The following is a 20913-nucleotide window of genomic DNA, read 5'->3' on the forward strand; positions in this document are numbered from 1 at the left end:
ATAGTACAGTTCAAGTATAAACGTAGTATACCTCAAGTATAAGAAAAGTGCAATTCAAGTACACTGCTAGTAAAAGACTAGTGTACATTAAGTTCATGCATAGTATGTTTACAGTATATAAATGGTATACCTCAAGTCTGAAAATAGTGCAGTTCAAATATAAACGTAGTATACAACAAGTATAAGAAACGTGCAATTCAAGTACAATGCAAGTAAAAGAGTAGTGTCCATTAAGTTCACGCACAGTATGGTTTGAGTATATAACTGGTATTCTTCAAGTATAAGAAAAGTGCAATTCAAGTACACTGCAAATAAAAGAGTAGTGTACATTAAGTTCACGCATAGTATGTTTGGAGTATATAAATGGTATACCTCAAGTCTGAAAATAGTGCAGTTCAAATATAAACGTAGTATACGTCAAGTATAAGAAACGTGCAATTCAAGTACAATGCAAGTAAAAGAGTAGTGTCCATTAAGTTCACGCATAGTATGTTTGTAGTATATAAATGGTATACCTCAAGTATGAAAATAGTGCAGTTCAAATATAAACTTAGTATACGTCAAGTATAAAAAACGTGCAATTCAAGTACAATGCAAGTAAAAGAGTAGTGTCCATTAAGTTCACGCACAGTATGGTTTGAGTATATAACTGCTATTCTTCAAGTATAAGAAAAGTGCAATTCAAGTACACTGCAGGTAAAAGAGTAGTGTCCATTAAGTTCACACACAGTATGTTTAGAGTATATAACTGGTATGGTGCAAGTTTAAAGGTAGTGCAGTTGAAGTATGACCATAGTATACCTCACGTATAAGAAAAGTGCAATTCAAGTTTAAAAGTAGTGAAATTCAAGTATAAATGTATTATACGTCAAGTATAAGAAAAATGCAATTCAAGTACACTGCAAATAAAAGAGTAGTGTACATTAAGCTCACGCATAGTATGTTTGGAGTATATAAATGGTATACCTCAAGTCTGAAAATAGTGCAGTTCAAATATAAACGTAGTATACGTCAAGTATAAGAAACGTGCAATTCAAGTACAATGCAAGTAAAAGAGTAGTGTCCATTAAGTTCACGCACAGTATGGTTTGAGTATATAACTGGTATTCTTTAAGTATAAGAAAAGTGCAATTCAAGTACACTGCAGGTAAAAGAGTAGTGTCCAGTAAGTTCACGCACAGTATGTTTAGAGTATATAACCGGTATGGTGAAAGTTTAAAAGTAGTGCAGTTGAAGTATGACCATAGTATACTTCAATTATAAGAAAAGTGCAATTCAAGTACACTGCAAATACAAGAGTAGTGTACATTAAGTTCAAGCATAGTATGTTTGTAGTATATAAATGGTATACCTCAAGTATGAAAATAGTGCAGTTCAAATATAAACGTAGTATACGTCAAGTATAAGAAACGTGCAATTCAAGTACAATGCAAGTAAAAGAGTAGTGTCCATTAAGTTCACGCACAGTATGGTTTGAGTATATAACTGATATTCTTCAAGTATAAGAAAAGTGCAATTCAAGTACACTGCAGGTAAAAGAGTAGTGTCCATTAAGTTCACCCACAGTATGTTTAGAGTATATAACTGGTATGTTGCAAGTTTAAAAGTAGTGCAGTTGAAGTATGACCATAGTATACCTCACGTATAAGAAAAGTGCAATTCAAGTACACTGCAAATACAAGAGTAGTGTACATTAAGTTCAAGCATAGTATGTTTGTAGTATATAAATGGTATACCTCAAGTATGAAAATAGTGCAGTTCAAATATAAACGTAGTATACGTCAAGTATAAGAAACGTGCAATTCAAGTACAATGCAAGTAAAAGAGTAGTGTCCATTAAGTTCACGCACAGTATGGTTTGAGTATATAACTGGTATTCTTCAAGTATAAGAAAAGTGCAATTCAAGTACACTGCAGGTAAAAGAGTAGTGTCCATTAAGTTCACGCACAGTATATTTAGAGTATATAACTGGTATGTTGCAAGTTTAAAAGTAGTGCAGTTGAAGTATGACCATAGTATACCTCATGTATAAGAAAAGTGCAATTCAAGTTTAAAAGTAGTGAAATTCAAGTATGAATGTAGTATACGTCAAGTATAAGAAAAGTGCAATTTAAGTACCCTGTAAGTAAAAGAGTAGTGTACATTAAGTTCACACATAATATGTTTTGTGTATAAATGCTATACCTCTAGTATAATAAAAGTGCAATTCAATTACACTGCAAGTGTACATTAAGTTCACGCATAGTATGTTTGGAGTATATAATAGTGCATTTCAAGTACAATCGTAGTATACGTCATGCATAATTAAAGTGCAATTCAAGTACCCTGCAAGTAAAAGAGTAGTGTACATTACGTTCACACATAGTATGTTTTGTGAAAATACATGGTACACCTCAAGTATAAGAAACGTGCAATTCAAGTACACTGCAAGTAAAAGAGTAGTGTCCATTAAGTTCACGCACAGTATGGTTTGTGTCTATAACTGGTATTCTTCAAGTATAAGAAAAGTGCAATTCAAGTACACTGCAGGTAAAAGAGTAGTGTCCATTAAGTTCACGCACAGTATGTTTAGAGTATATAACCGGTATGGTGCAAGTTTAAAAGTAGTGCAGTTGAAGTATGACCATAGTATACCTCAAGTATAAGAAAAGTGCAATTCAAGTACACTGCAAATAAAAGAGTAGTGTACATTAAGTTCACGCATAGTATGTTTGTAGTATATACATTTTGTGTAAATAAATATGGTACCCCTCAAGTATAAGAAAAGTGCAATTCAAGTACACTGCAAGTAAAAGAGTAGTGTACATTAAGTTCACGCATAGTATGTTTGGAGTATATAAATGGTATACTTCATGTATGAAAATAGTGCAGTTCAAGTATAAATCTAGTATACCTCAAGCATAAGCACTACAGGTGCACAGTGTAGGGCAACTACCTCAAGCAGCCAGTGGGAGAAATATACAAGTATACACCCACAAGCCAGATACTGTATAAGAACACAGTACTATAGAATATAGGCTGCACTTGAAATGAAGGAAAAGTATACTTAAACTTTTGCTGTGTACTTGTCAGTATAAACTAAGTATACTTTTGTTAAGTATATTCCTGATAGTACATTTTAAGTAAACAGAAAAGTATACTTACCAAAGTATTAGTTTAGACAAAGTATACTTAGTTCATAACAAGTATACTCAGAGTATACGTAAGTATACTACTTTTTGGTAAGGGGTGTGATTGATAGAAATTTTTGGGTTGAATTACTCCTTTAAGAACTGGAGTAACATCCTCCACTTTCTTGGTATTAGTAAGGACTCGTATAAAGGAACTGAAACAAACGCTGATAAAAAACTGGACACGGGGGAATATTAATGTGAAAATGTTGTGCACCATGCATCAAGTGCATTGTGTGTGGGAAGTATATTTCACATGCAGGGACCTGGCGGCGTTTCAGACTTTGGAAAACATTTACACCAACTCAACCTAAGTCGGCCCTTCCGCCTGTGTTTTCTAATAAAAGATGAACCTGTGTCGACCGCAGAGGAAACCTTCCATTCTTGCCAGCTTATTGGCAGCTTTAGCAGAGCTGGTGCAACAGTGTGCATTTCCACTGGTATTCTTTTTACTTGTTTCATAATGATCTACTCGTTGTTCTTTATTTGGACCACTGTTGATTTCCTCGACTAAAACTACGATGAAAAATGTTCATCGACTACCCTTTTTCACGGACGAAAACTAAATAAAAACTAAGACTAAATATACTGACAATTTCTTCAACAAATAAAAACTTGACTAAAATGTTTGACTAGTGGAGAAGAGATCCAGCCGAACTAAAAGACAAGTCATTTTATGTTTGGTTGCGCTCGGGTGTTGCGCTCTGAAAATAGCAGATCTACAAGCTCAGGCTACAAGCTAAAAAAATCTGTTTTTCAAAAATCGACCAGATGTTGGCGCTAGATGGGACAGATGCATTTTGATCTGTAGGAGCAGTGTCCAAAAATGTGTCTTGCAAGAATCGGCTTCATGGTGGCGCTAGAAGAGGGCCATGTGAAATGAGGGGTTGTGGTTTGGCAGCCAAGGAGTGTGTGTCCAATGAGTCGTATTGGGAGCGCACACAAACACAAGCACGCACTCGCGCACGCATACACTCACGCACACTCGCTCGCTCACTCGTGCACATGACACAGATCTCCAGCTCACTGACTGAGCCTCCCAGACCTCTCCATCACGGTGACATGCAGCATGTGGCCACAGTGACAATGTGACATCACAGTGACATGCGGCATGGGACCACAGTGCTCTGACTCCTGCGTCTGCACAATGTCAGTGTCTTCACACGTGGCCCGTTAGTCCCCAGGTCTGTCTCCTGCTTCTGCACTGTTGTCAGCCTTTCAGTTAGGCATGCAGTGTGGATTTTGACAGCAGTATTTTGAATAAAAAACGGTAGCACTTTAAACTAAGGTACTGTTAACTCATTGAATGCCCTTTTCAAGATGGCTGCCAAGTACCAGGATGCCACGTTCCTAAATTTCTAGTGCGCGGATCAATTTTTAGTGCACGGATCGTGCACGCCCATGCACCATATATGCACCATATGTGTAGTACTTTTTAACAGCTTTCAAACAAAAAACTCCGCTTGGAAATCCGTTCAGGCATTCATGAGATAGAAGCCTTCAAAGTCAGACAAAACAAACACTGCCACCTTCCTAAATTTCTAGTGCACGGATCAATTTTTAGTGCACGGATCGTGCACGCCCATGCCTAGATCATGCACCATATGTGTAGTACTTTTTAACAGCTTTCAAACAAAAAAATCCGCTTGGAAATCCGTTCAGGCATTCATGAGATACAAGCCTTCAAAGTCAGACAAAAAAACAGCCATTTTTGACATTTTGAAAGATGTTTGTTATGGGGCTAAACATGCAATTTCGCGATTGCGATCATGCCTAATACATTTGAGGCATTTTTAGAATTTTTTTTATAAAAAAAATTTTTGAAAAAAAAAAAAAAATTTTTTTTTTTTTTTTCCAAAATGGCTTCCAACTCGGGAAACTCGGGCTGTGGCACCCTGTTACTACTGTAATAACTCGGGAAACTCGGGCCTTGGCAGTCAATGAGTTAATAAAAGTGGATGGTAAATATCGGCGGCGCGACGCTCTCGCGGGCCGTGTAAACAGATGACGGCCGGCGGCCCGGCTCAACTAGTTCGGGATAGGCACCCAGGACGTTAATATTTATCCCGAACTAGTTCGGGATAGGCACAATAAGAGTTAACATGTTTTAAAAAACAACTATTTGGTTTCAGTCATAATTTAGTCATCTGAAGTGTGTCCTACTCGTCTAGTTTTAGATGACCAAATATCACGAGATTTTAGTTGACTAAAATTCATTTTGGCCTTGGTGACGTCGTAATGCCTGATACATTTTTTCATTGGCTTAGTATAGCAATGCAATGGGAGGAGAGGGCATGGGGAAATATACTCAAGTAATCCCTCCCACACTGTACACATAATATAAGGCATGTAAAAACGTTTTAATGTTTAGTGAAAATTAAAGATGGGGTGCCATGATTTCCCCCTCTATAAAACATGATTATCTACTATTATGATTATACTAGGAGGAAGAATTTTTCCAAAAAAGTGTACAGAAAGAGTTAAAATGATTCTATGATGTAATAAGTATGGGTGTTTATGGAACGGCACGTCTGACCCAGCAGGTGGCATCCTCCAGCTAAAAACCCAAATAAAAAGAGAATGCATAATTTCTCATAACAACCACACCAGGGGGTCTAATGAAGTACTGTCAACCTCCTAGACACATGAAAACCAGAAAAAGTACAAAAATATGGCACCACCTCTTTAAACACAAGTTATTGTGTGTGTGAGAGAGACAGAAAGAGCAAGGTTCACGTAATGAGAAAGGTGGGGAAAAAAAACATTTACATGGTGATAGACTGTCTGCATTTTAAAGCAGCATAACTCCTTTTAGTACATTGTGTAGGTAGAGTGTGAGACAGACAGAAGGTAGTGAGCTTTTACTTAAATTAAATATACTAGAGCAACTACTGTAGGAAGTCTTAAAATCTTAATGGCTCGCTTCCTGGGCATGACGTTAAACTGCTCCGTTGTAACTGCCACCGCTAATGTAGCAGGTGCAGATTTAAGATGCATTTTGCAACCTCTGCGGACCGCATGCTTCAGCGCGTTAGCAACTTGCATCCAAGAAGGCGTTGCTCACCGATGGTAAATGGTGCATTTACAGTATATAGCGCCTTTATCCAAGGCGCTTTTCACCCATTCATCATACATTCATACAGTACACCGATGGCAGAGGAAACCATGCATGGCACAACCTGCTCATCGGGAGCAATTAGGTTAGTTAGTTCAGCGTCTTGATCAGGGAAAGGACACCTCGACAGTAAAGGTCTTTGCAACTGCTGCGTTTTTTCGTCCGAATATCGGAGCGAATTTCAGAGCACGTAAATAAAAAAAATCTACCTCACCTAATTTACCAATTGCAATTGTCCTTTGCAATGGCAGATTCGTCTGGCTGGCTACGCAAGGCTAGTCCTTGTATGCAATTTCCTTTGTGTGGACATAAATAAAATGTGTATGTGTGCATGTGTGTTCTTTTCACAGACCAATGATGTGGCAGGAAACACTTGGAACTGGCTGTACTTCTTCCCTCTCATCATCATCGGATCCTTCTTCATGCTCAACCTGGTTCTGGGTGTTCTGTCTGGGTGAGTCCATGCACGCACGCACGCACAGTCGCACACACACGCACAGGGATGTCACGACTCACGATTATAACATTTTACTTGGCGATTAATTGTCACACAAAATTACTGCAACTAGGTCAACTAGATATGACAAATAACCTAAATATACAGTACAAAGGAATGACTGGCATATTTAATAACTTTAAATATGACGATTATGCAAAATAATTTGCGATTACCTCAAATATAATTGCGATTAGACGATTATATAATAACTGGGCCTATGCACACACACACACACACACACACACACACACACACACACACACACACACACACACACACACACACACACACACACACACACACACACAGAGTGGGTATAATGAGTGTTACCCAGAGCGGTAGTCAGATACAGCCCATCAGTGAGACAGACAGACAGACAGACAGACAGACAGACAGACAGACAGACAGACAGACAGACAGACAGACAGACAGACAGACAGACAGACAGACAGAGGTTGTCAGTGAGACAGTTAATTACATTCTGTTTGTGTGTGTGCATAAAAACAACCATTTCCCTGGCTCATGCAAGCAAATTCATTCTTACAGTATGTGGCATTACACTGGTGTGCGCGCGCGCATGAGTGCGTGCGTGTGTGTGTTTGTATTTTGTACTGTACACAATCTTTCACCTCTAGCGGGACGGCTGAGCCCACTCACTCTGAAAGCCAGCTGGCTCTTTCTCTTTCAAGATACTGTGTGCATTTACTGGGGCATTACCATAATGAAATGACCCCGCGTGTGCGGAAATAAATGTAAATATGGAGAGAGGCCGGGGCCGCCTTTATCTTAATGAAAAGCCAATCCCAGTCCACTCACGGTGACACTTCAGTCCCAGTCAACATGTGCTCACATGAGGCTCTGTCATTCAAAATGCTTTATATTCCCTCTTACGGCACCGCTGTAGGGTCCTTTTTAACCCATTGAGACCGGAAAAATACCAAAAAAAAATATGTTTAAATCCCAATCGTTTTCTGAAAAACGTATTGGGTGCTCAAACTTTCTATGTCAAGGACCCTTAGAATTATGTGCATTTGAACACGGACCCCCTACCAAGGACCCAGAGAAAGAAAGATTTGAGTTACAAATGTTTAGCAAAAAAAAATAGCAGATCTACAAGTTCGCAGCGCGGCACTTGGTGCCGCACTGTGAGCTTGTATATCTGCTATTTTTTTTTATAGTTAAAGCATAAAATGAGGGTTGAAGTGGTTAAAATCTAGAGTGACACGGATGGTCTTAATGGTCTAATGCTGTGAGTTGAGTAAACACCCGGTCTAGGGTGTACTTCTACTGCTGCTAGTTGTTGCGTGAGTGATATCCTCACTCTGAGTCACATTTCCTGTCAGAGGAGTCGCTGTGTTTATGTGTTCTATTCACGTTATTCCTGGCCCCGCCCCCGACTTCCTGTTCATATCCTGAAAGAGGCGGAGGCCGAAAAGGCTGGCCTGAAAAACATCATTTGGTTTCCTGTTGTCCTTGCATTAAAGTGTCAGTAGTTGGCGTTCTAGGCTCTGGGCTCTGAATGTACCTGGGTTGCCATGTCTGCTTATAATAAGCAATTTGTGTCTCTAAAAAAATAGTACACCGGTAGTTGCTTATTGGGCTTTCTAATATTTTTAAACCACTGGTTCCCAAATCTTTTCATATCAAGGACCCCAGATTAACATATTTGTCCACAGTCGCAGACCCCCATCTGAAAATATGTGGTGGCAGGGACCTCCACACAGATTTATGTTGTTGAAATGTTTCAAAAATATTCAAATTTCTTTTTTTTTTTCTCAATATTTTTTAAATAGCAAATATACCATCTCACAGTGTGTCGCAATGTGACACATTGTGAGCTTGCTGATCTGCTATTTTCAATTGTAAATGTAAAGTAGTATAGCCTAGTTACTTCTGTTGGGCTTATATCTTTGGCAAAATCTGGCAACAGACAATTCCGTGTTGAAGCAGCACACAGAAAAAAACTCTCTAGCGCCCTCTGTAAAAGAAAATGGCAGCCTCCATAGAGAGGGCCAGGAATATGGTGAATAGGAAAACCTAAACTCTCACCCCACTCCTCATTGTACCCAAGTACTCACATGTTTTACTTAAGTAAAAGTATCAATACTGCAATGTAGAAATACTCTGTTACTAGTAAAAGTCTGGAATTCAAAATGTACAAGTAAAAGTATGAAAGTATTGGCATCAAAATATACTTATACCAAAAGTAAAAGTATCAAATGTTTGAAAATAAATAAATATAAACATATGCGACGCGTTTGTAGATCTTGTAGATCGGCTTGTAGATGGTCTATTTTCAAATTGCATGTGTATAAAATAGGGCTAAAGTGGTTTATGTATGTTTTTTAATATAATCTGCAAAGCAACTAACTAGTAACTAAAGTTTTTAAATAATTGTTGTTGAATAAAAGTACAATATTTGGATCCGAGATGTAAGTGGAGTAGAAGTAAAAGTACTGAAAACTGGAAAAACTCAAGTACCGTACCAATACCTCAAAAGTAACTAATAGGGAACTTACAGTACAGAAGCAGAGGTTGTGACATTCTGTGACATTCACCCGAACTGAAGTGGACTTCAGTTGAGATTGAGATTGAGATTTGAGACACAAAAAAGCAACTCTGGCGTGAGATTGAGTCAGGTTAAGGGTCACAGGATTTATTTACAAGAGTTCACCACTCCATTGTCTCATCAGCCCGCCCAACCCTGCCTTCCACAGTCCTTCCTATCTCACCTTGGCCACTCTCGTCTCAGCCTCTCGCTTCCCTACTCCCGCTTTGCTGTTGTGTAAAGTAACTAAGTACATTTACTTACAGTAATTTTGAGGTATTTGTACTTTACTCAAGTATTTGCAATTTACTATACTTTTACTTCTACTCCACTAAATTATAATACTATAAAAGATACTTAAACCAATGTAGCCCTATTTTATACCTTGGCTATTTGAAAATAGCTGATCTACAAGCTCACAGCACGTCACAATGCGCTGTGAGCTTGTAGATCTATTTTCAAACAGTTTGTGCTTTTACTTTTGTTACTTTAAGTACATTTTGATGCCAACACATTCATACTTTTACTCAAGTACATTTTGAATTCTGGACTTTTACTTGTAACAGATTCTATTGATACTTTTACTTAAACCCATTTAGTGCTCCAGACATGAACGGGTTAAAAATCCAAGCTGCCGGCTGCCTCCGTCCGCGGCCAGTCTCTTATTTTGAAGGCCGGAAGTAGATTGTGCTCACAATTCCTACTTGACGACCTTTTGAAATTTACCCGGAAGTGTTGTCGTCCAAAGCGTAAACAGTAATGGCGGATCGATGCCTTTCAGCTTGTACTATTTTAGCGAGAATCCAATGCCATCCTTGGCATCAAAAGTGTTTTTTGGGGAAAATGGACATCAAAGATGAGAAAGACCGTTGGCTTCCATGTTAAGGGATCACTATTGTGTGCACGTGGATGCGCGATGATGATGAATCGGCGAGTCCACCCGTGCCAGCACTTTCCAACGGACGGTACGTAGCCCTTGCCAACTTTACTGTATATATAGTAAATATTGCGCGTATACTCGGGATCGGCACTATAAATACTTGAGTATATTTCGCGAGTATACTCGGGATCGGCTACAAATGAGTTAAGTGAAATACTGTATGTCAGTACTTTTTCCACCGCTGCTGCTTTGTTGTAATCATGAAGGTCCCCCCACCACCCACCCTGTTTCCTTTTTTCCTGTCAGTCTCAATCTCTCCCACACCCACAGTGAAGAGAGCAGCCCACCATCACAAACTGTACCAGGGCTTCTCACTCACCAAAGCAGGCTACATCTCACTGAAGCCTGAATGAAAGGCAGCAGCATCTCATGCTGTAGATGTGGTCATTAGTCTGGAGTGAGACTGCAGGAGGCTTCATTTAACAATACTGTACATTCGGTTGCCTCTCACATTTGGGAGCTGGGATTCATCCTCGTCCATGCTTTTAGTGTAAGAGAGCGCACACCCTGCTGCCACTGTTTTAGTCATTGTTCTGAGCGTTCTGGTCTTTTGCGAGTTATTTCAGACTTTCTCTCTTCTGATTCTGTTCCGTTCTCGCACGTCTCAGGGGAACTATGTTTTGATTTAGTTTTAATCATAGTCTATTGAATACAATAGAAAATTGAAAAAAGATAGTCAACGAAACATTTTCGTCAGTTTTAGTCTAGAAAATCAACACTGTTCAGATGGTCTCCAGCATGCATGTTTCTCTGATTCTCCTAAACAGCTTGTGGATTTGGGTTGGAGTCGCTAAATCGCACTGTGGTGAAGAAAAAAGAGTTGAGCCGGAAGGCAAAGCTCTCTGTCTACCAAGCAATCTTCGTTCCTACTCTCACCTATGGTCATGAAGTGTGGGTCATGACCGAAAGTATAAGGTCGCAGGTACAAGCGGACAGAATTAGTTTTCTCAGATGGGTGGCTGGTATCTCCCTTAGAGATAGGGTGAGAAGTTCAGTCACCCGAGAACAGACTTGGAACAGAACCGCTGCTCCTACACTTGGAAAGGAGTCAGCTTAGGTGGTTCAGGCATCTATATGCCTCCCGAGCGCCTCCTAGGAAGGTCCTCGATACACGTCCCACTGGGAGGAGACCCCATGGCAGACCAAAGACCAGATGGAAGGATTATATCTCCAAACTGGGATAGGGTTAGGGTTAGGCCTGGGAACCTCTCGGTATACTCCCTGAGGGAGTGGAGGAAGTTGCTCAGGATAAAGAACTCTGGAAGTCTCAGTTGGAACTGTTACCCCTGCGACTCGATTCCGTATAAGAGGTCGAAGATGGATGGATGGATTTATGGAATTGTTTTTGTCACAGTACTTTTGCACATAACTGATATTTGTCCTCTGCCTCTACCCAACTATTAGGATCAGTGGGTGCTATTTAGACGTGGAACCCATATACGTACTGTAACACCCATTGGGGTTGTTGTTGCTAAATACTGTATGTTCAGTATATACAGCAACATAGATCTGCTATTTTCATGGAGTTTCCTATTCTAAACTGTGTGTGTGCGTGTGTGTGTGTGTGTGTGTGTGTGTGTGTGTGTGTGTGTGTGTGTGTGTGTGTGTGTGTGTGTGTGTGTGTGTGTGTGTGTGTGTGTGTGTGCTTGCGTGTGTGTGCACTTCCACAGGGAGTTTGCTAAAGAGCGAGAGCGTGTCGAGAAGAGACAGGAGTTCCTGAAACTTCGGCGACAGCAGCAGATCGAGCGGGAGCTGACTGGCTACCTGGAGTGGATCTGCAAAGCAGGTCAGCCTCGTGCATGCCCGTGGCCGTGCATGTACCTTGTGTTGTCCTTGCCTATATTGTAAGTTGCTCTGGATACTGCCACGATTAAAAATCGAATTTCCGGGTTGGACGCCACGATTTTCTTTGGTTTGCATGCGTGTCCATAGTCCATGATCTGTGCACGGCGCGTGTGCACCGTTCGCCGTTCGCGAACACAAAAAAAACGCGAATGTGTGCGAAAGTGAATACGAGCTACCATTGCCTAGATTGTAATCGTAAAGTAAGAAAGAAAGAAAGAAAGAAAGAAAGAAAGAAAGAAAGGTAAAGTAAAGAATGATCATGCTATCTGCTTCCAGAGGAGGTGTTGCTGGAGGAGGAGGATGAGGTGGCGGAGGAGAACGCTCCCATGGACAGTGCGTGGTACAAGAGGAAGCAGAACAACCTGCAAGGTGAGCTGTCTGCAGGCTACACTACATGCAGCGCTAAAGAACACACACACACACACACACACACACACACACACACACACACACACACACACACACACACACACACTCACCCACACAGAGAGCTGGCGCTAAGAACACACACACTCACTCACACAGAGAGCTGGCGCTAAGAACACACACACTCACTCACACAGAGAGCTGGAGTCAACCGCTGCTCATTAGCACCGCACCACCCCACTCATCCTGTGAAAGGGTGGGAAAAGTACTCTCATTTCTTACTTACTGTAAGTAAAAGTATCAATACTCTACTATGTAAAAAATATTAAAAAATAAATAAAAAAGATTAGAAGTATCAATACTTCCATGTAGAAATGCTCTGTTACAAGTAGAAATCCTGGATTCAAAAATGTGCTCGGAGTAAAAGTACAAAGGTATTGGTATCAAAATGGACTTAAAGTATCAAAAGTTAAAGTACTCATTATGCAGAATGTCCCGTTTCATGTTTTCAAATGTATAAAAATATGAAAATAGCAGATCTACTAGCTGACAATGCTTCGCGATGCGGCGCATTTTGTGAGCTTGTAGATCAGCTATTTTCAAATGGCCGAAATGTATATAGGGCTGAAATGGTTAATGTATGTTTTTGTAATAATAACCAAAATCTACAAAGTAACTAGTAACCAAAGTTTTCAAATAATTGTAGTGGAGTGAAAGTATAATATTTTCCTCTGAGATGTAGTGGAGTAGGAGTAAAAGTATTGGAAATTGAAAATACTCAAGTAAAGTACACATACCTCAACATTGTACTTAAGTACAGTACTTGAATAAATGTCCTTAATTACTTCACAACACTGATCCTGTGAGATGGGATTCTTGCACCATGCCACTAGTTTTCATACTTGGGCATTATAATAGTACAGTGGACCACCAGTGGTCCTTGAGGGTGTTCCAGGTGGTCCCCAGCTAAATGATGGACATTTGGTAAACAAATGGACCTTTTATTAGATTTGTAACGCGAGTGTACGAGTGTAACATGATGGACGGGTCCATTTGGTTTCATTTTATGCTCTCAAGAGTTGAATTATTGTTACTGCATTACTTAGAAGTCTTCACAATTAGAGAATGTAGAATAATTGTTATTTTGATAAAACCTGAAGAAGACCCACTAGGGTTGAAACGTTGTTCCATTAAATAAAGTTGTCGCTGGAGCTTGTAAACAGTGTGCGGACTTCCTCTTCTGTTCATTATTTTGATAAATGTACAGCATGGAATGGTGGACAAAATCTTATCCAACGATAACGAAATATTCTAAGTATTGGGTCTGAGAGGCTACATCTCCTCAGATGGTGGTCCGTGGCTCACATGCCGAATAAATAATGGACCTTGATTTGAAATAGGTTGAAAACCAATGTAAAAATAGTAGAATCTCCGCAAAAATTGTTAATGTGAAGGCCAGATAGAAGTAAGATATTGATCTAGCAGTCCGAGTTCAGGAGCTCTGACAGCAAAGACAACCACCTGCATTCATTCAGGATGGAAGGAACACCCAGCAGCTTTCTTCTAGGTCTCTCTCTCTCTCTCTCTCTCTCTCTCTCTCTCTCTCCGTCTTGCTTCCTACTAGGTCTCTCTCTCAATCTCTCTGTCGGTCACGCTTCCTATTAGATCTCTCTCTGTGTGCCTTGCTTCCTGCTAGGTTTCTCTCTCTCCTGCACGCACTCGCTTCCTGCTATTTATCACATGCACGCACACACTCACGCACACACACACACACACACACACACACACACACACACACACACACACACACACACACACACACACACACACACACACACACACACACACACACACACAGCTGGAGGTTGCGTCTCCTCTAGAGTCACATCTGTAGCCACTCCTATCTCTCACCATTGTAGTAGGTCCGTAATCTCAGCCAATTAAGCCTGGTGTGGAAGCCAGGCGTAATTAGTAGGATTTAGAACAAAGGCTTGATTGGATTAGTTATAGGAAATGTGACACACACACACACACACGCACGCACGCACACACGCACGCACGCACGCACACACACACACACACACACACACACACACACACACACACACACACACACACACACACACACACACACACACACACACACACACACACACACAGTCACACCTGTCATGCCTGGTGGCTCAGGCAGTGCATTGACCACATGCTGCTTCGGTTGCGAGTTACAATCCCACTCCGCTCTTCTCTCTGCCATTGGTTTCCTGTCTCTCACTCTCCTCTCTAAATAACAGCTCACAAGCCTGTAGATCGGCTAGAAAATGTTGAAGATTTGGAAGTAAAAAAATAAAAATTAATAAATAACATTTGCCTTAAATGACTTGCCCAAAATAGTGACAGCTGGGCTAAAGTGGTTAGAAGAATAAAATAAATAAATACAGCGCATTTCATGAATTGGTGCAGAGGATTAAAAAGGCCCATCTTCCTGCCACAGAAATGCCACCCTGTTATTACCGGAGCACAACATATTAATGTGGCCTTCATCCTGACAGGCAGGTGAGAGCAATTGAACAAAATGTCAATCCCAGCCAAAAACTACAAGAATCCAGAAGACTTTAAAACGTCTGATTTCAAAATTCCTATTTACCACAGACGACAGAGACATTTAGCAAAACTTTATATTCTTTTCACATATTCAAGGATGGAGGCACAGACGACAATTTAGATTTCTAAGATTGATAAACGGCAGCATTTTTACTAAGTAGTAAACATGAAATACTGCAATGAACACATGCAGCAGGATGTGCAACCTTTGCACAAACACCATTCAGTCTGTGAATTTTTCCTCCCAGGTTTCCTATGGTGACAAAACCACATTAATTCCTCCCTTACTCTGCCCTGGTCTCCTGTACGTATGATCTATACTTAGCTGCGTGGCGGTGTCGCACGCGAAAATCGCAGATCTATAAACTGACAACGCGCCGGTTTGCCGTGCATTGTGAGCTGGTAGATCTGCTGTTTTTGCCGTGCGACACTGGTGGCGCGCGCAACTAAATATACAGTACTTAACTGTGAGCGAAGAAGCAAAGCTGTGGATGTCAGCAAAGTGACAAATCTTTTTTGTGACACCGAGGGTCACGTGACCGTCCCATTCATGTGGAGATGGCAGTTTCTCATTCCAAGGCCGACTTCAAGCAGGAAGGCGGAAAATCTGCAATGGAAAAATGTGATTGATGCCCGCTATTCATAGATTCCAATTAGCCCTTCCCCCACACTGAACCGCGACCACACACGCGCACGCACGCACGCACACGCACGCACACACACACACACACGCACGCACACGCACGCACACACACACACACACACGCACATGCAGGGTCTGTTTTGTCCGTAGGCAGTGTTGTAAAGTAACTAAGTACATTTACTTAAGTACTGTACTTAAGTACAATTTTGAGGTATTTGTACTTTACTTGAGTATTTCCAATTTCCAATACTTTTTCCTTTTACTCCACTACATCTCGGATAAAATATTGTACTTTTACTCCGCTACATTTATTTGAGAACTTTAGTTACCAGTTAATTTGCAGATATAAATTATGTTATTATAAAACCTAAATAAACCACTTTAGCACTATTTTATACCTAGGCTATTTGAAAATAGACGATCTACAGGCTCACAGATCTGCTATTTCCAAACATTTTTCAAACATTTTGTACTTTTTCTTTTGGTACTTAAGTACATTTTGATGCCAACACTTTCATACTTTTACTCAAGTACATTTTGAATTCCAGACTTTCACTTGTAAGGGTGCCCACACACCAAAATACCTAGACACACACACACACACACACACACACACACACACACACACACACACACACACACACACACAACACACAACACACAACACACACACACAAACGCCACACGTGCCATACACACAGTCACAACTGTCATGCCTGGTGGCTCAGGCAGTGCATTGACCACATGCTGCTTCGGTTGCGAGTTACAATCCCACTCCGCTCTTCTCTCTGCCATTGGTTTCCTGTCTCTCACTCTCCTCTCTAAATAACAGCTCACAAGCCTGTAGATCGGCTAGAAAATGTTGAAGATTTGGACGTAAAAAAATAAAAATTAATAAATAACATTTGCCTTAAATGACTTGCCCAAAATAGTGACAGCTGGGCTAAAGTGGTTAGAAGAATAAAATAAATAAATACAGCGCATTTCATGAATTGGTGCAGAGGATTAAAAAGGCCCATCTTCCTGCCACAGAAATGCCACCCTGTTATTACCGGAGCACAACATATTAATGTGGCCTTCATCCTGACAGGCAGGTGAGAGCAATTGAACAAAATGTCAATCCCAGCCAAAAACTACAAGAATCCAGAAGACTTTAAAACGTCTGATTTCAAAATTGCTATTTACCACAGACGACAGAGACATTTAGCAAAACTTTATATTCTTTTCACATATTCAAGGATGGAGGCACAGACGACAATTTAGATTTCTAAGATTGATAAACGGCAGCATTTTTACTAAGTAGTAAACATGAAATACTGCAATGAACGCATGCAGCAGGATGTGCAACCTTTGCACAAACACCATTCAGTCTGTGAATTTTTCCATCTCAAAAATACCAAGAGTGGAATCCGCCAATGCATTTCAATGAGAATGGAGCGTTTTTTGCAGAAATCCTCTACTGGCAAAAAAACGCTCCATTCTCATTGAAATGCATTGGCGGATTCCACTCTAGGTATTTTGGTGACCACTAGTACTAGTGGTTCTCCAATGGACCACCATACCTTACAAGGACCAGCAGATGGAACCAAATGGACACTATCAGTGTTACATACCTGTTATGGTCATTCAGCGCTATCTCTTTGTGTTTCTGGTAATATTATTGTCTTTTAATTTTGTGTGTTCGTGGCAGAAAATGAATTTTGACAAAAATCTCTACCACAGGCCAGCATGGTGATGATGCCTGTCCAATACCGTTTCTTCTTCCTTGTGTACGTAGTGCTGAAACGAGGCAAGGCCATCAAGAAGGGTAAAGGCGACCTGATCGGCGCAGAGGAAGGAGATGATCCATACGTGGACCTGTCTTCCGGTGGTAAGCCTCTCATTTAGCCCAAGATGTCGTAAAACGTATGTTTCTATGATCTGTGGTGCTCAAACTTTTTTATGTCAAGAACCCCTAGAAATATATATATTTGACTGCCGACCCCCATCTCAAAATATTTTGTTCCAGGGACTAAAGATTTACAAAAAGTTTGCTTTAAAAAATAATAATAATATATATATATATATATATATATTTAAAGATTTGCACACATTTTCAAATAAAAAGAAATAAGAAAATCTACAAACTCGCAGCGCTGCACTCAGTGCCACGCTGTGAAGCTTGTGACTAACGTAACAAAGATGCGTTCCAGTCTGAATGGGCTAGTCCTGCTTTTTTTCCCCCCAGAACGGTTGCGGTTGCACCCTCATTTGCTGTCGATTCACCCGGCTGACCTTTCCAATGGAAGCCTCCGTAAAAGCCATTTCATCCTGCACTCTAAAATCCTCTGTGTTACTTTAACTCGTACAAGAGCGAATCAATGCCCCTCCCCCCCATTGATTCTGCCTGGACACACAAATGCATTTCTGTCTCCGTCCGGAATCAATGGGGGCAAATTTATTATGATCAAATTATTGTCATAAGTATTTTGACGCAAGCTATAAATATTATTGACCCCGAGTCATCATGGGGTGAGTAATCGAAAGGGAAAAAAAAGTAATTATGGGGGTGAACTACTCCTTTAATGTTTGCATAATTACAGTACCTTCGGTATGGTAGCTGTTTCAATTTGGACGTTGCACCACATCACCCAGAGGGGAAATAAGTATAATTATCTTCTCTTATTACATGGTACAATTGATGTAGCAAAAGAGTTCCATGCAGCGTTTATTACTATTAATATTTATGTGTCTCACTCTCAACACATGAAGAGAAGGTGCAATTACTCCTCTGTGGCTTGGCAATCAGCATAAGCGAGATAATTCATACAAAATAAATCAATATCAACACTGAAAAATATGAATTACTCCCATGACTGTTTTACATGCAAATACTGTATGTGTCAAGGGCGAGCTGTGTGCTGCACATTCCAATCTTACTCTTTCATAGCAAGCAATCACCAAGGTACATTAAGAGATAAACGTGTGTACAGTTTGTGTGCATCTCTCTGATCAGTGCCAATTGTGAGTAGACTGTAGAGTAGAGATTGACTGTAAATATTGTGAAATTGTATAAAAAGGAAAAAGCTCAATAAAAATATTGAAAGTAAAACAAATCAATCAATATATTTTCACATTGTGTCTCAGTGGAGGAGGTGTTCGGATAGTTCGAAAATCTTGTAGGTACAAGAATTCTCGAGACGAACTTGGGCAGCAGAGTGCTGTTTGTTTGTTTGTTTGTTTGTTAGCTCTGCAATCATGTATGAAATCATTTTCTTCTTTCTGACCTGTAGAAACCAGAAAAGTTGTTTATCTATTGGAGCATGCTGCAGGCTTAAAAAATGTCAAAATAATCTATGATAATCTTTTGTAACCGTGGGACCTTGGAACTACAGTCATGGGGCCAGAGGGGGTGTCATTCGGTCCAGGATGTTCCCCGTCTTTTCATGCTATTGACCTATTCTTTCTGTATTTTTCCCCACGACCGGCGCAAGTCTAGCGGTAGCCCCGCCCTCGTCACAATATTGTCCCCTCCCTACTGTATTTTACCACTGCTGGCGCTCCTGACTACAGTACAAGTGTGGGTCCTTAATGCTTTGCTCATGACATGAGATACTGTACCTTGTGAAAATGTATGTCTTCATATTGTAAAAAGACATAAATGTGTCATCTCAGGAACACAGGCTAAAATGGAAGCAATACAGAATCCATAGAAGGATGAAGATGTTCCTGCACGCCACTAAACGATACAGTGAAAACAAGAAATATTTTCAATATCTCAGTATTGAATTTTTCATTCCACTAATTAAAATACATCCATCATACTGGAGAAGTCCATACCTTCTCCCAGCCCTTTATGAAATCTGTAAAGCTGTTGTGAAAACTGTTCCATTATGCTCTTTCTTCTCCTCCTCTCTCCTCCTCCTCTCCCCCATTCTCTCTCTCTTCTCCTCTTTTATCCTCTCCTTACATATCCTCTCCTCTCTACAACCCTCTCCTCTCCACTATACTCCCTCATCTCAGTGGCGTCAGTTCAGAAAAAGCTAAGGTATGGCAACATGACTGGTGTCTTGCACGCGCGCCTTTGCGCGCGTGCAAGACACCAGTCATGTTGCCATACCTTAGCAACAGGCATGATATATTTATTTTAAGAAGAAGTACATATAATATATAATTATATATACCTATAATATAATTCTAATACCTTGTTACCAAGTGACCATTTTGTAAAAATTTTCATTTGTAGTTATTTTACTGTAATTTACCAACATAATAACCCGCACAGATAGACAAAGAGACATTCATGGATTCATATTTAGAACTAACTTTTATCTTCCCCCCTCGACCCAGGGTATGGCAGCTGCATACCCCTGCCATACCCAATTGACACCCCTGCCTCATCTCCACTTTCCACTGTCCTATCCTATCTTCCTCCCTCCTCTCCTTTCTTTTTTGGAGCGGTGCTCCTGGAACAGGAGCTATAGCTCCAACATCTGGCTTTGTCTGGTCAAAGTTCGCTGGGAACACCTGTTCAAAAAATGTCCGGGGCTTAAGTAAACTGAAGCGCGGCTACACCAGGCCTAGATATGGCCTTCATCCGGGCACAAAACGTCTCAGTTTATTTTATTGTTTAGTGTGTAGTGTAAAAAAATAAATGGGGGGAACTCATAAACAAAAAGTTACAGTACAGTAGCTAGTAGAAAAGTAGAAAAAAAAATGCCATTGGTGTATAAAATACACCAAACTTTATGCACATGTACAGCAGAGATGTTTTTCTCATTCTCTTTGCTCTTTTGCTTTTGCACTCTTTTTCTTTCCTAAGTCATTATTACTTATTATTTTATCTTTAGAAGTGTTGTTTTCTGTTGTTCTGCTTTATTTTATATATATATATATATATATATATATATATATATATATATATATATATATATATACAGGTATATATATATCACTGCATTGTCTGTAAGGACGCCGAACAAAAATAAGTTTTACTATTATATAGTCTACCTGTACAAAAGACGTAACAATAAAGTACAACCTTGAACCTTGAACTATGTGTGATTCCAGGTGGTCCCCAGCTAAATGATGGAGAGTTGGTAACCAATTGGACCCTTATAGATCTGTAATTCTTGAGAGAGTACACTCTCAAGAGTAAAATTATTGTTAAACATTTGCATTACTTAATTTACAAGAAGTCAACATA

General features: G+C 40.1%; 1 protein-coding gene across 1 annotated transcript in view; it reads left to right on the forward strand.

Annotated features, from left to right (window-relative positions):
• Positions 1–20913, forward strand: part of LOC308299767 (voltage-dependent N-type calcium channel subunit alpha-1B-like) — a gene marked incomplete at both ends in the record, with an annotated part of 244047 nt that overhangs the window by 116091 nt on the left and 107043 nt on the right. The window contains 4 exons of the mRNA XM_080743555.1: positions 6637–6740; positions 11944–12059; positions 12395–12487; positions 17506–17598. Of these exons, the coding sequence (XP_080599681.1) occupies positions 6637–6740; positions 11944–12059; positions 12395–12487; positions 17506–17598 (406 nt within the window). The remainder of the gene's footprint in view (positions 1–6636; positions 6741–11943; positions 12060–12394; positions 12488–17505; positions 17599–20913) is intronic.

The sequence above is a fragment of the Nannobrachium achirus genome (assembly GCF_963921795.1).
Source record: "Nannobrachium achirus genome assembly, chromosome: 15".
Classification (NCBI taxonomy): Eukaryota; Metazoa; Chordata; class Actinopteri; order Myctophiformes; family Myctophidae; genus Nannobrachium; species Nannobrachium achirus.